This window comes from Cygnus olor, chromosome 12 (genome assembly GCF_009769625.2).
Source record: "Cygnus olor isolate bCygOlo1 chromosome 12, bCygOlo1.pri.v2, whole genome shotgun sequence".
Classification (NCBI taxonomy): Eukaryota; Metazoa; Chordata; class Aves; order Anseriformes; family Anatidae; genus Cygnus; species Cygnus olor.
Window position 1 is genome coordinate 11,089,377 of NC_049180.1, and position 15,577 is coordinate 11,104,953.

The 15,577-nt window shown below is 35.0% G+C and overlaps 1 protein-coding gene across 1 annotated transcript; it reads right to left on the reverse strand.

The window, feature by feature from the left end:
* Positions 1 to 262: 262 nt before the first annotated feature.
* Positions 263 to 15,531, reverse strand: GPATCH1 (G-patch domain containing 1). Its single transcript, XM_040571480.1, has 20 exons — positions 15,375 to 15,531; positions 13,436 to 13,570; positions 13,065 to 13,150; positions 12,457 to 12,617; positions 12,000 to 12,097; positions 11,764 to 11,822; positions 11,192 to 11,434; positions 10,183 to 10,330; positions 9,357 to 9,436; positions 8,159 to 8,363; positions 7,262 to 7,549; positions 6,279 to 6,460; positions 5,842 to 5,969; positions 5,456 to 5,589; positions 4,874 to 5,097; positions 4,026 to 4,227; positions 2,893 to 3,003; positions 2,310 to 2,434; positions 1,782 to 1,927; positions 263 to 583 (listed from the first exon to the last, which is right to left on the reverse strand). The coding sequence occupies exons 1-20, from the start codon at positions 15,451 to 15,453 to the stop codon at positions 562 to 564; spliced, it is 2,856 nt and encodes a 951-aa protein (XP_040427414.1). The 5' UTR covers positions 15,454 to 15,531; the 3' UTR covers positions 263 to 561.
* Between the last annotated feature and the right edge of the window lie 46 nt (positions 15,532 to 15,577).

Sequence of the window (15,577 nt, forward strand, 5' to 3'; positions counted from 1 at the left end):
TCCAGCTGCCTGCCCACATCAGGGCCACCCAAAAGTTAAAACATATTACTGAGCACATTGTCCAAATTACTCTTGAACACTGACAGGCATAGGGCATCAACCACCTCTCTAGGAAACCTGTTCCAGCATTTGACCACCCTCACAATAAAGAAATTTTTCCTCATGCCCCCTCTGAACCTCCCCTGGCCCAGCTTCGTGCCATTCCCACACATCTGGAAAGATCTAATTTAGAGGTCTTAGGCAATGACTTACTGTACAAAAATGATTTGTAATACTTACTTTATTAAAATATCGTGTTTTGTGTTAATTAAAACAGAGCCTGCAATATTTCAGACTATGCTTTACAGAAGGAGTCTTTTTCAACATTCCATAATCCTTGCATTTCAATCCTATGAAGCATCACAAAATAAACATATACGTGTTTACTCTCAGACAAATTCAATATGAATACAGTATCTACAATGCTTCGAGTATACAATACGTAACTGATCTACCATCATGGAGGAGATCAAAAATTTGAGATTAAAAGTCACGCAGCACTGAAGAAAACAAGCTACTTCTTCAATACTGAAGTTGTTTCAATCTAAAAGAGAGAAAGAAAACAGACTGAATAATTACATGCAACATTCAGAATATGTAATTACTTGAGCCATTTCTTAAACCTTACGAAAGAAATATATGAGATAAAAACATTTTGCCTCAGTGTTGAAGAAAACAAAGCAAAGGCTATGAAATATCAGCTTGTACAACAAAGTCAAACTGTTCTGTGCAAAATGCACACAAACATACTTTGGCTATTTAGAAATCAAAAGGAAAAGTACCTTGGCTTTTTAATACAAAAATACAAATACACAACTGAATTTCAGTTACAAAGAAATGGAAGGCACAGACCTTTGCAATGCTGCCTTTTCCCCTTTGTACATGCCCATTCCACTTAATAGCTAGACCACAATAATTTGCCAGGATATCTAGATGCGATACTTCAACAAATCTGTAGAGACCTGTCTTTCAGCTAATAGGAGAAGTTCAAGAGAATCCAACGTGGTGACTGTTCCACATGGGATGCTTTTTAACTTGACTATGATCTGAACCAGATGCAGTTACTTTTGTTTGTAGTTTACTTCAGTGTTGAGCAAAATTAAGTTACAAACTGTTCTTTTCCTATTTTCACATCTCTGCTGGCAATATGTTTAAGTCTCTAGTTTATAAAAATCTAACACCACAGTTTAGATTTAGAAGACATGTACACGAGTCAAGCATCATTCTGCTTTCTTCACTGCTCCTTGCTGAAGCACAGAATTATATTAAGTATCAATGCCACACAGTAGATCTATTTGAATTGGTTCTTTTGCTGATTATCAACAAGACTCAAAACATTCTGAAGCAGATATTGGTTCTAATGTTTCCAAGTAAAGACAGTAGACAAAGTAATGGAATATGACTCACCATCTGTACTTGTTCGATTTTTAATTCATTCAAAATTAATTCCACAATATCAGTTATATGTAACTGTAAATTCCATTAACTCGCACAGAACTGTTTCTTTAGTGCCCTTTATCTCAAGAGGCTTCCATCCTAAAATTGATTATCCTCTATCTTAAGATACCTAGTATTTGTTTAATAAAGCGAGGAAACATTACAAACTAGCAGGCTTTAAAACAGAGAGAGACTGGCTGATCCATATTTGCTACAAACAGCTTTACTAAAATGACATTGCATAAATTGAGGTTTTAGTTATCCACTGGAAAGTTTGTAAATGTTTCAGTCAGCTTTCTGTTTACCTTTTTAGAAGTTCTTTGGGTGACAAGCCTGTGGTATCTATATCACTAAGGCTATCACTGCTGTCTGTAGTATCTGAGCTGCTGTCTTTTTCTGATTTTTTATTTTTGTGTTTTCCTTTGGTTTTGTGTTTCCTATGTTTCTTCTTCTGTAAAAAGGAAAAACAAACCCATATTACACAGTTTCATTTTGAAAGAGTTGGTTTATTCCAACAACAGGCAACAACAACAACAAAAAAGCAAACATCTCTAAAAGTTGATTTCAGCGTAGGCTCCAAGCTTAATTGAAACAGGACATTTACACAACATTAAACTACCCATAGTATTATCTGCAGTCACTTTGTATATATGGGAAAAGCATCACCCTAGTTAGACAATTTACTATTCTAAAGTTCCAGTCTCAAAACATCTGAGAAAACACTTAAGTTGCTCCAGTCCCAGTATGTTTATTTTCTAGAATGTAGAAGAAATCACGAGAAAATTCAAGAGGCAGATCAAAGAATCAGTAAACTGTTTAGTTAAATTAAATACCTTTTCCTTTTTATGTTTGCGTTCTCTCTTAGCCTTCTGTTTCTCTCTGTTCTTTTTATGTTTTTCTTTTCTACTAGGCCCTGGAAAACTTGCTGGCATCGCTGTTTCTTGTTGCCGAGTAGGACCTAAAGCACAAAGCACATGCAGAAACAGAAAGCATGAACAAAAAAGGTAACTTCATTATTACTTTCTATATTAATCTAATAAGCTGCTTTAAAAGAAAAATTTAAGCTTTCAAATGGATGTGAAATGTCTAAAAATTCTAACTGTAACCTTCTTATTGTAATTAAAGGACTTTGCAATCTATCAATAAATGAATTACAATTCTCACCCTGTATCTTCATTACATTTTTTTTTAACACTGCCTCTATGGAATTACAACAAGTTGGTACAGGCAAAAAAGTTCCTGCTAGTCTGTCACAGCACGACAACAAAGTGTTTGTCGATGCCAGTTTGACATAGTGCAGGCATTTAAGAGGTAAAGTAGCTATTCACAAACATTTATTAAAGAGAAATATCATACATCAAATATCTTACATCTTCAACATGCAGAATTCATATACAAGAAATCTATAGAACCTACCAAAAGGAAAAGCTGGGGGCAACTTTGGTCCAAATTCCTCTGCTGCATCCAGTTCCTGCTTTGGAGCAGGCAACAAAGAAACACCAGGCTCAGCTTTAGCAGACACATTGTCTATGAAAATAAAACAAAACAAAACAAAGACTTCTTTATTCGAAATAAAAAAACATTTTTGTCAAGAAATGCTGAAAAAAGTTAAAGCAGACTTTCTAAAAACCTCTAAGAAAGCAAACTGATTGGCATCTTAAATCTCTGTGAATTGTCTTGGCTAACTGCATAGCTGACATCCTGAAAGACTGCAACATATAAACATATATTTTTAATTCAAAAATCAACCTATTATACAATTACAATTTACTTACTATCCAGTACATTTACTTTTATTTAATAAGGTAGTATTACTTTTACACTACTTGGCACAAAAAAAGTCTCTAGATCTATAAAGTTAAAGTTAGAAGTTAACAAAACCAACTGTGAAAGAATGTAAAAGTTTTTTCACTGAAAGCTAAGTATATTGTACATTTTGTTAATTTAATGACATTCTGAAAATATAGAAACATTTTACAGTCCACTTATTGAATTTTAGTAAGGTAAAAGATCGGTCTTCTCCCTCTCTCATAGAACTATTGTGACAACTTCTATAACTAGAATACAAATAAAATGCAACCTTCTAATGTCCTAGTAAAATTATTTTTAACATTACATTTTACAGGAGTGTCAGTATTTAGAAAGTGACTTTATTAAATAAATGCATACTATTTATTTCTGAACTTGTCAAATATCCACCATAAGATAGGAATAATTTATTAGGTTATCTTATGACTTATTACAGGTGTAAGTTTCCCTGGATGTCCGCCCTTACCTTAGATGTTTTTCCCCCCTCACTGATTAACAAGAATGTTCTATAGGGCAGTTTGCTTGTAAAATCTACGCAAGACACATGGCAACATGAATAACACTAACATGCAAGGTCTTATTCAGGGCTGTACTATTCACATTTTCTTCATGCCTAGATAGACCAATGCCAGATGAGCTGCACGAGAGTATAGCACTGTCCTAGCAGTCCCAGAGTACTTGATTCACAAAGGAATTTTTTTACAAGTTGTTTATAAAAATAAAGATGCATTAAGTACTACCTTGTACATTAGATGAGGAACTATCTGGTAGATTAACTTGCTTAGTGGTTTCTGAATCTGTTACCGAAGTAGTTGGTTGCTGTTCTTCTTCACTCTCTTCATCAGAGGAAGATTTTTCATCAGAGGAACTCACAAAGATGGCCTTAAATAAGTCCATGGATGGTCTGCTTTCTTCTTCTTGATCTTTATCTTCATCAGCTACCTGCAAAACAGCATAACAAACCATATTTAAACACTAAAGAAACTAAAAATCTGGTAAGTTGAGCAATACAGCAAGTTCAAACATTCTGAGATGTATTTACAAAATTACCACATATCACGATAGGCCAAAACCTTGAAGCACTGCTAAACTCACATCCTCTAAAGCGTACTGCAATTTGTGCTCTACTCAGTTGAAAATAGATCCCAAGATATTAGAAATTCTTATTCATTAGTTCAAACTTCTCTTATATGCTACTCAAAGTAAATTTATTCACAGGGAAAACATCACTTTTCTCCACAAAGTAGGCACCCACCTCTACTCAAAGCAGAAAAAAATACATATACTCTGTGTCTGTGAGCAAAGTGGGTGTAAGGGACTGAATTTAACCCCCCCCAATCGGGAGCTAAATTTTATCTTTTCTTGAGCTGCTACTTAAAGTACAGATAGTCATACTTGCTGTCCTTGTATGTTGTGAAAGTTTTATCTCAGAGTTATAAACTCAAAATTCTTCCAAAGGCTATCTCGCTTTCTCTTTGCTTATCCTGAGTTGGCCCTTCAGCAAATGGGTCTGTGTTAAACCAATTCATATACTACCCAACATTATTTCAGGGTTTCCTTTACGTTCCAAACACCACTGTGAACCCACCTCACTGCGAAGAGTTTCACTTGCCCTAGTTCCACATTCTTCTGTTGTTGGCACTGGTGGCTTCTGCTGAAGATCAGCTTTTGATTTAGATTCTTCTGTTGTTGGCACTGGTGGCTTCTGCTGAAGATCAGCTTTTGATCTAGCAAGACTAATGAATTCACTGATAGAATCTTTTTTCTCCTTTTCTTTATCTGATACATCCCATCTAGAAGGTTTCTTTGGTTCTAAAAAAGTCCCAAACATTCAAATCAGTTGCATGCTAAATTATAGTGCACTTTATGACCTACTTGATTTTAAAATACTCTGCTTCTTCAGTATGGTTTGGTGCTTTTAAAATCTTTTTAATGAATATCTAACCTATAAAGGTCTTCTAGGTGGAAAAAATTATCATAATCGTTCTGACTTTTGTTTTTATGTCTGAATTGAATTTATTGCATTTATTTTCAAATTTCATGTCTTTTTTCTTTAATTAAAAATAAAATATTGAATTGAATTTATGGATAAATTAATTCTCCATAACAAAGATAGGCATTTCCATACCATTACCTCATAACTACATGAATAAAATAACAACTAACTTACTGCTGAAACTGCTATTCTGTTGGTTTTTTTCATTTGTTTCTTGAGTTATAGATGTGGTAGGCTCAGGCAGAGTTAAAAAGTTAAATACAGAATACTTGTCTCTCTTCACTTTTGGTAAACCAACGATGGAAGAACTATAGAGAAATAAAAAAAAATTGATTATTATTTTCATCATAGAAAAATAAGGCCTCAAATTATCTACAACAAGCTACAGTAGTCCTTAAAATGCATACTATTTTCTCAGAAGCGATTTCACCATGTTTAATGAGGCTAATTAAAACACTGTAAGGTTTTAAAACATCAAGCCAGATTTTTCAAAAGCATATGACAGGCTGTCAGAATTTTAAAAAGTGTTAAAAATAAGTATCTTTTATCAGTCATCTTACTTGGGATATGGATCAGGAACATTAAATCTTTTGCACAACAGCTTTTCAGGGTGCCATTCAAACTTGTCTCTGGTGAGTTTGCCAAACATCTTCATCTTCACAGCAGTTTCCTTATCATCAATATCATTCTGAAAAAGTCAAAACATTATCTGCTAGACAAGTAACAACTTACTGAATTAATTTTTGAATTAACTTACTGAATGAACTGAATGAACAGGACAACTGTCCTGTTGTCACACTAACAAATATTTCAATGCAGATTAACCAATCACTGCTTTGTTTGCAGCAAATGTTTTCAAAGGTTTACCTAACAGAAGAGCAAAAAAACATTATTGATGAGGTATCTACAAAAGTTTTAAAGAAAAAGAATTTTGAAAGTCGGGGTAAAGGCAACAAACATAATTTCAGTATACTAAAAAGACCGTAACAACATATACCTCCTGGTCCCGAGGAACTTCGACTTTGTCAACATCATCTTCATATTTGGCCCGGGTAAACCTGGATGACAGGGTTGAGTTTGAGGACTTGTAGAACATTGCTGCACGGAAGAATTCCTCTTGTTCTCTTCCTCGTTCCCATTCTGTCATAGTTGGGTCTAAATGACGTTCTAATGTATCTACTATAAATTAAGGAGAGAAGTAATTAGCAGAAATTAAAGCTTACTTAAATTTGCTGCTTTTCAAGCAAAAAAATAAGATAATAAGCAAGATAAAAATAAGATAATAAGCAAGCATCCCCGCAGGTATTTAATGTGCATTTGGTTTAAAGACAGTATTAATCTCAACTGTATTATTAAAAATTACTGTATGCTGTCATTTTACAGCCATAAATTCTTCTAGGAAGAAAAATTCCAAATCTAATTGACAGTAGTGTCTGTTGGAATATACAAAGAACATGCAAAACAAGCTCTGACAAGTGTAAACTACTTCACTCACTTTACAATTCCTATTTCCTCCAGAAGCGTAGTGTGTGGCTTTTCTTTTGATTTTCCCTCTCTTATTTGGGAAAAAGGTGAAAGAGAGAGCCAAAAATTGCTATTCTGCTGTGACAATTGCTTTCTTTCTGCCTTTATAGGATCTGTCAGTTTTACTCCTCACAAAGAAGCAAACTAAATGAAACTGCTTATTCCATGCATCATTTACAGCACTGGCAAAAGCTGAAGTCTACTTTGCCAAATTAAAAAAAAAAATAACCTGTTTCCTAAGCAGAACATGCTTTACAATTTCACTTCTGCTACAGCAAAGTATGAAATGCAATGCCTAAAATCAAGTCTTGCTAACACTTATACCACTGAGCAGTTTCACTAAAGTCAATACAATTAAATGTCATAAAAAATTTCTTAAACATTGCAATAGGTTGGTTTTTTTTTTTTTTTTGGCCAGAGAAAACTAAAAATGACAGGATTTCTTTCCTTAGTTACCTTTTTCTCCTTGTTTAAGACTTTTCACAAAACTTTCATATCTTTTTTGCTTTTCTGGATCTTTTGCAAATGGCTTGAAGTCACTAGAACCAGCATTTGCTATCTGCCCCCCCAACAACATTTGCCATTTTTGAAAAGCATCATCTGGGGAGGCTGGCTGGAACCTGCTATTCCGTGACTGCTGAGGCAACGTTTTGGCTTTCATTTGTTTTTCAGATGCTTGCTTCACTTCTTTGAGCCTCTCTCTATCTTTCTCAGACAGATACTCCAAAACAGAACGAGCTGGACCTAAAACCCAAAGAAGTAGTAACAAATAAGTAGAAACAAAAAATTATTACAATTATTTCTGACCCTCCAGTGGAGAAGAAAGCCTACACATATACACATTCAGAGAAAATAGTCTTAAGCTACAACACAGTATAATGGTAGAAATGGCAAATGAAAACCAGTGGTCGCTATTGCATCTTTTATGCTATTTGCCACATATTTACATATTACTTTGTAAAATTTACTATTGTAGATATAAATGCCATATTTACAAGATAATTTTTAGTGAATTTCCACATATTTCAATGACACCTCATTTTTACAGAGAAAAATGTCAAAACTCACAACTTACTACATTATGAATTCATAAGGCCACTAAAAAGAAACATCTAATCCTATGCATGCTTTTCTTCTTTAAGACTTAAGTGCATGAAAATGCAGGCAGATACGTCAATAGTTCATCTGTAGAAATGGAAATGGACAATGACAATGACAAGGTATTTTGGCTGATCAACTAGATTTACTATTTTTACATTACAAAATAGTGATCAAGACTAAATCAAATTTTTATTGTTATATAAACAATTTGGGGACCTAAAAAACAAGCAAAGGTGTGATATCTATCAGTACCTTTCAGAACGGTCTCTCCTAGTTGTTCCCTCCTCTGAGACGCATTCAGTGCATGCCTGCTTTGCTGTGTCATGTCACTGCCAAGTTTTCCAGTTGATTCCTCTAATACCTTCTGTAAATGGTAGTTTTCATTCCCAGCAGCTATTACAGGTCGAAAGTAATGGACTGGTCTGTAATTTCGTGGCAGATCAGGTGGTAGATAAATCTTTACAGAGAAGTGGAAAAAAAAAACAACACAACAACCAAAAGCAAGATACAACTTTGTATTCAACCCTTAGAAATGTGTTTCAGAAAGGTCACCTCAATCTAAAAATTCCTCAATTTACAACTAACAGTAGAAAGAGACATTACAAGCTACTGATTATTTTAGACCGAGTCGGTAAGTGGCACTGTAATAAAAACTTTTGGAACAAATTGTTCTATTGTTAATAGATAACAGTTATTCTATATAGGAAAACACACACATCAAGAAGCAGCAAATATAAACCAGTCTTAATACACATTGCTTTAATTTGAGTAAATGCTCTTGATAATGCTCATAAATTACTCCTTTAAAAACAGAATTCACATATAATTTAGTCAGTTAATTGAATAATTGAGTACTTCTGTGCTTAATTTATTTTCATGTATTTCAAATTCCTTTTCCCCTACATTCTGCATGTAAGTTTCAAAAGGTTACCCCTCTGCCTCTTATACAATTCAATTTTATATACCATGCAAACTTTCTTCCTTTCTTCATTCACAAAAGGACCTCGTCACAAAACTCCATTCATCATTCCAATTTATCCAAACATACATGGAATAAAAGATACAAAGCTAAGAATAAAGCTAACTTGTTGCCAAAATAGTGAAGTGGACGAAGTTTGGGGACTGATTTTTACAGAAAAATGGATGTTATATTTGAAAGATCTAAAAGCAGATGTGCATTATTTATTGAAAAGTTAAATCAAATCACTCCTCCAACTTTATTCAAAATAACAGTAAGTAGTGTAGAAAGTATTTGCTCAAGGCCTGTACACAGGCAAAGTTTAAATTAATCCATTAGTTTGACAACTTCTGCATAGCCAGCTGTCTTTATTGCTTACCAGAACTTCTATTTCCAAGAAAATAAAAAACATTGAGCAACACTAAAATACATATAGCACAGGTCAATTTTGCTTTGGATGTTATTATTGCAAAAATGTCAGTATCTGCTTACCTTGTTTGGAGCTGATGACTTTGATGCCAAGGAAAAGCCCTCCAAGATTTTTCCTATATATTTAACTTCTGTGTCAGACCCTACAAATGACCATAGAGTTGGTCAATATTTAAAACATGTATGTTTGACAAAAAGCATTTTTTCCTGAATATTTTACATTTTTCAGTACATTTGATAGAACATGACTGGAGTTGTTTGTTTTCTCTGCCTTTCATTTAAATTCAAGGATTCTGAATCTGTCTTAGCATTATACAGCTAAAATACTACAACCAGAAAGAATCCTATAAAATAAACACGGCTACTGGTACAGCATCAGTACCACTATATGCATATCTAACATCGTAAGTTCATTAACTGTGTACTACTTAGTATCAAGAAGTGCTCTAGAAATTGCTGAAGTATTCCATGCACTTAGAAGTTGCACTAAAAATACAGTAGTACCAAGACAAAATTTACAAATGTTATTATTTGAAAATAAGCAAGTCTACCTAAAAAAAAAAATCTTTGCAAGTATTAGGTCATATTTTGCAACTATAATTCTTAATCTTCTTTACTTTGGTGGAATTGAATGCCATATTTCACAAAGCAGCACATACTGTCCTTTTAAAATGTAATTTGGGTTTTTAGTCTAAATTAGTAGTGTAGGACTTTAAAATTATTTCCAGAATTGGAACACATGAATATTGCAATAAGACTAGACAAAGCTTCAGATATCACAGCTAGAAGATACCAATCCATTTGAAATATTTGGAAGAGAGAGACTACCCTTACGTGATGCTTTGAATACAAATCACACTAACTCTTTTGTCAGAACTACAGTTCTTACTTTTTTTGGATTTATACTGCTTCGGTGCTGTCCAGCCATACAAGCCATCTCCAGGTTCTTCATCTTTTAGAACCGTATCATATTTTGACAACGTTTCGGTTGCATAAATATCATCATCTTCCTCCTCTAAAGCTCCTACACCAAAAGCCTGTAACATATTTTAAATAAAAGTAATGGGAATTCAAAAATGTGAAAATTATATTTTTGGTTTAAGTCACGTGATTACATCTGTATCTATCCATCTACAGTATGCAAGGTGCCCTACATATATATATATATATATATATATATATATATATATGCATACTAGGAAAAAATGTACTACTACATAAAAAAAAAGTGGTGAAAAGTGGAGGGGTGACAGGAGACAGGGAAGAAGCAACTATATTCCACTTACTCCACTCCCTTAGCAGGAAGGGATATTAAGTTTGGTCTGTACAGGGTGAGGACAGCAGCCTAATTCCAGAGCTAAGACTTACAGTTTAAGTGAAGGTTAAGCACTCAAAACAAAACAAACAAAAACAACAACAACAAAACATAAAACAGCACAAAAAAAAAAGTATATAATTGACAGCACTCCTTCTACATAAGGACTACAAATACAATGGAAGGAAGCAAAACCCCTCTAACTGGCAGATTCAACACTATTGAAAGAATTCAGTAAAACTCACAAAAAAATAAACTAAAAACATACTAAACATCAACTTTCTCTAATCAAAGTAACACAAGCATTTTCTCAATCCAATCATTCATTGAGTTCTTTTTATATTTCTCTTTAACACTATCAATAAATGAAACCAGTTAAGAGTTACAAGGATTTGCTCACATCTTCACATTAAAGAGGTTAACAAACAGAAACAAGGTACTCCTAATCCTATTTTCAAGCCATACTTAAGGTTTCTTACAATACAGTGTCTACAGTGACTAGGTGCCTTCCACAAAGAAAAAAAATCAAAAGTTATTTAGATTTTATTACATTACTAATAAAATGCATTAAGCAACATCTTACTTGGCCTGTGATACCTAGTTTTCTTCCTCTATTGTGTTGCAGATCACCAAGTAAATTACTTGGGTCTTCAGAACCCGCAAAAAGATTAACATGTTCTCTTCCAGATACACCAAACAAAGCTTGCGTGGGGTCCAAACCCTTATAGCCAAGTCCATGGACATTCTCCTTTGGAGTCAAATCTACAGGCATTACATCTTTCGGTGCAAACGTCACATTCTCTGGCTGGTATTCATCTTCTTCATCCTTGTACAATAAAAGTATGTAAGAACAACTATGAATAAAAGAGTTTTGTACCTTTAGTTTTTACAATATTTAGTTAACATAAAACTAGGCAAGCTTGATTTTCCTTAACTATATATGAAACTATTTTTGAACTACACCTGCTTAGCTAGCAAAAGAATAAATTTTGTTAAATTCAATCTTTTTCATAATAAGTGTAATAAATATTTACGAACAACAAAATTTGAAATTGCACACTAAAGTGCTGGTTAAAAAGCATCTTTTTTTTAATGCGTGTTAACACACAAGTTATTTTTATGTAAGTCAAGAAAAAACTTTTGCCCGCACAATACCTCAGAACCTTCCGACAGTCCAGGTGGTAATGCACAACCATATATTTTCACTTCAGGGTCTGTAAGAGACATAATAGCATCCTTACTAAATTTCTCTAAGATTAAAGAAACGTATTAAATAAAATGAAATCTTAAAATGAGCTTCTTAATGGGTCTAACTATCTAGTTAGACTAATATTGGTCTAACTTGAATGCTAACTTTCTATTACTGAGTTCAGGAACTTCACTGAACTTACCAGGTTTCTGCCTACATGGCTTTCTTTTGACTCGCGGTCCTATTCCTTGTCCGTCTTTCCAACCCATTTTTCGCAACAGTTCAACACCAATTGTTATTCTAAGAAGAAAATAAAAGAAAACAAAAATAAATAAAAAAACTCAGACCACAATTTTAATATTCCTTGAAATATAATATATAACAACACCATTTGAAAATATGTTTTTGCACCATACTTTCAAATCAAATCTGAACGCATCAACACTTAAGTATATGCTGTATCCGTTTGTAAGTGCTCACCTAGCACAAGTCTGCACATACAAAACAAAAATCCAGATGGAGGCCACTTTGAAAATGTAAAACTGCAGAGCTTTCATTCTCTTTCATGAATTATTTTAATCAAACATTACTTGCCTTAGCAATAAAACACTTGTAAGTGAATGAAATTGCTTGATTAACTTTTATTTAAATTTACTTACTTTGACGGTCCTATTAAATCATCAAACGCAGTAGTTCCTGGAATGGCAGCAACTACTCCTGCAATCTGTCTAGCTTTTTCTTTTATTCTGTCTTTAGCTTTGGATGCAAAATCATCTGTGGTTGTAATATCTTTTGGTGCTATCCCAAATTCACTAAGATCCTAGAAAATATAGACAAAACAGAAAAAAATTACATTAAAAAATCTTTTTTCCTGTTTTTTCTTAAAGGTTAACTTACTGTAATAGTAAAGGAAAGAAAACAGGATGTGGCCCCTATATTGGCAACATTTTTCAAGCCATTTATATGTTTGATTTTTGAGTAACCCAAATGGTCATATTTAAACAGTTTCAAAAGCATTTATATTTTCTCATAAAGTGAAAGGTTTGAAGGTTTTTTTTTTGTTTTGTTTTGCTTTGAATATTGAGATTATGGGAGCTTCCTAGGTGTAACAGTGAAACATCCTAAAAATCTAGGAGTATAACACTGTATACATGAAGTAATTTTAAAGTTACTTTAGTTTTGCTATTTAAGTTCTTTTTTCATGGCCTGAAAAACTTGCAGTCATGGCAACTACTTCCAAAAGAGATGTATTTATCTCTAAATGTACCTCTTCATCCATGAAGTCTTCTGGTCCAAGAATGGTTCTGTCTGCTCTCTTCTGCCGTGATGATATAAAAGCTGAAGGAGTCCATCCTTTTAAGAAAGTAAGCCATTTAAAGTAAGGTACTGTAAACTACAATGTAGTATTTAAAAATAATTCAAATATTTCAACCTTACACCTTAAGGATACATCACAAGAACATCTATAAAACTGCAGTGCTAGAACTGAAGGGGAAATACCTTCAAAAATACTGTTCCGACTACTTACAGAATAACAAACAGTAGGAAAAAAATGCTTCATGACAGTTAATTTATTTTCTCTAATGTTATATTACAATAATCATATAACCCTTCCCAGATGACAGAAAGATATCTGACCTTCCTTTGTGCCAACAGTGTTAAAGTAACCAGCAGAGAAACCACCAGTAAATGCTCCATGAAAACGTTGATATCGTCCCTTTGCGTCTTTAACAGTCTGTTCTTGAAGAGGAACTGGCTTTTTGAGTCGTTCACCTACAATCAGATAAACCACAAAACTAAGTCACAACACTGCATAAAGAATGGAATCTCTACTTAGTCCGGAAGCCATTTCTTCCCTTGCAATTAAGAACTAGGCTGAACAGCAGCCACCCTGAAGTAAAAAGCATCAGCAGTTTACACTTATTCCCACCCTACTTTAAATATTTGTATACATTGTTAATGCACACTGCCAGAACAAAAGCATGAAGTGTTCAAGTAGAAATTCTTACTAGTTCTGAAAACACTTATTTTCCTGCGGTCAGACTAATAAATTACTTGTCCGCTTAATAACCTCTCTAGTCTGTAAATATTTCCCCTATATATCATAGGCACTTAGAACTACTCACAAAGCACTAGAAAGGTTTGAAATGCTAAATACTTACCACTCAGATTCTCCTTAGTATTGGTTGGTATGGTTAACATACGCAACTTTTTCATATAACATTTTATATACTGAGAGTAAAAATCCTACCATTATAAACTTTCAACAGAATCTTTTATTTGACTCACGAAAGATAATACGCAAAATAAATAACATCCATAAAGAGAAGCTAATGAAGCTTCTTACGTACACAATGTTAGTCCACACTGAACCTTCTGAAAGAACAAGGGATTCAAATGTATTTTATGGTGATAAGGAACTCGCAGGTTCACAAGACCTAACCGATTTCCCTTTTATACAAACTCATTCATGCACATAATACCATTATTACTATTTACTGAGAACAGAAAAGTTCCAGACTTGGCAGAAAATAATATGCAATATTACTGTTTCTCCAAGGATTAATCCACTTAAACTATTAGACCACTATTTGTCAGAGATTTCTTAAAGAAGCACTTTTGTTGACTTAAACCAAGCTACCCCCAATATTACACATTAATATTAAAAATGGGTGATTTGGGCTTGATCTCTTCAGGCACAACTCCTGGCAAAATATTCTACAGAAGCTACATAAAAATATGCACCTATGAACACCACCATACCCTGTGAAGCTTCAGTTTCTAAAAACTCAACATTTATTTGCAGCTACCTATTGTGACACTGACAGGAAGAATATTAACTTTAACAGGAAATAAATTATTATTAAAAATTGGTAGTGTCATATTTAACCCTTATTATTTAACCTTAGGGCAATCTTTAAAGACATGGAGAATTTTTATGAAGTGAGTCTTTAACGTCAACAGAATGGCTATGATACTTCAAGTCTAATCTGGTTTGCAAATCACAAGATATTTTACTGTTTTCATTTTTTTTGCTATCATTAATGATAACAACAAAAACAAAGGATGGTGGTTCCTGAGAAACAACAGCGATCTTCTACCTTCACACAGCATTCTGGTGCTTTCAAACCTCCACCAGGCAACAAAACTTCCATCTTTATTATCAGGCGGCCAGCCCCAAGAATAACAATCACTGACCGCTGGTTTTAAAATTTTACAACGCCAGATGGGACGTTACAGAAACACCAGAACCACGAAACTCAGCTAAAGGGTTTTAAAAATACACGGAAGGCCAGCTCTGCTCGTTAAGTGTGTTACGACAGCCGGGGCCGGCAGCCTCCGGGGGCCGTGTGGGGCGCCCCATGGGCGGCGGGCAGGGGGAGGCAGCTCTGCCCTGTGCCCACAGACCCCAGCGCTCCCGGCTTTGAGGGGACGGGAGCCGAGGCCGAGCCGGGCCGGGCCGCTCCTCCTGGGCCCCTCGGCCGCAAGGGCCGCAGTACTTGTCTCCGGGACTCCTCCCGGCTCGCAGCCCCCGCAGCACGGGGAGAGGCGCGGGACGCCCCGCCGGGTCCCTTACCCTCCTGCAGGGGCTGCAGCGCGGTGCCGTAGCTCACCAGATCCTCCTCCTCGCTGTCGCTCGAATCCGCTGCCGCCATCTTGGCACTACGGCGGCCCGCGAGGGCCAAGGCGGCGCCACGGAAGGCGGCGGGGCCGGGGCCGGGCCCGGGCCCGCCTCCCCTCGCCCCGCACCTCCCCTCAGGCGGGTCCCGGGTGTCGGCG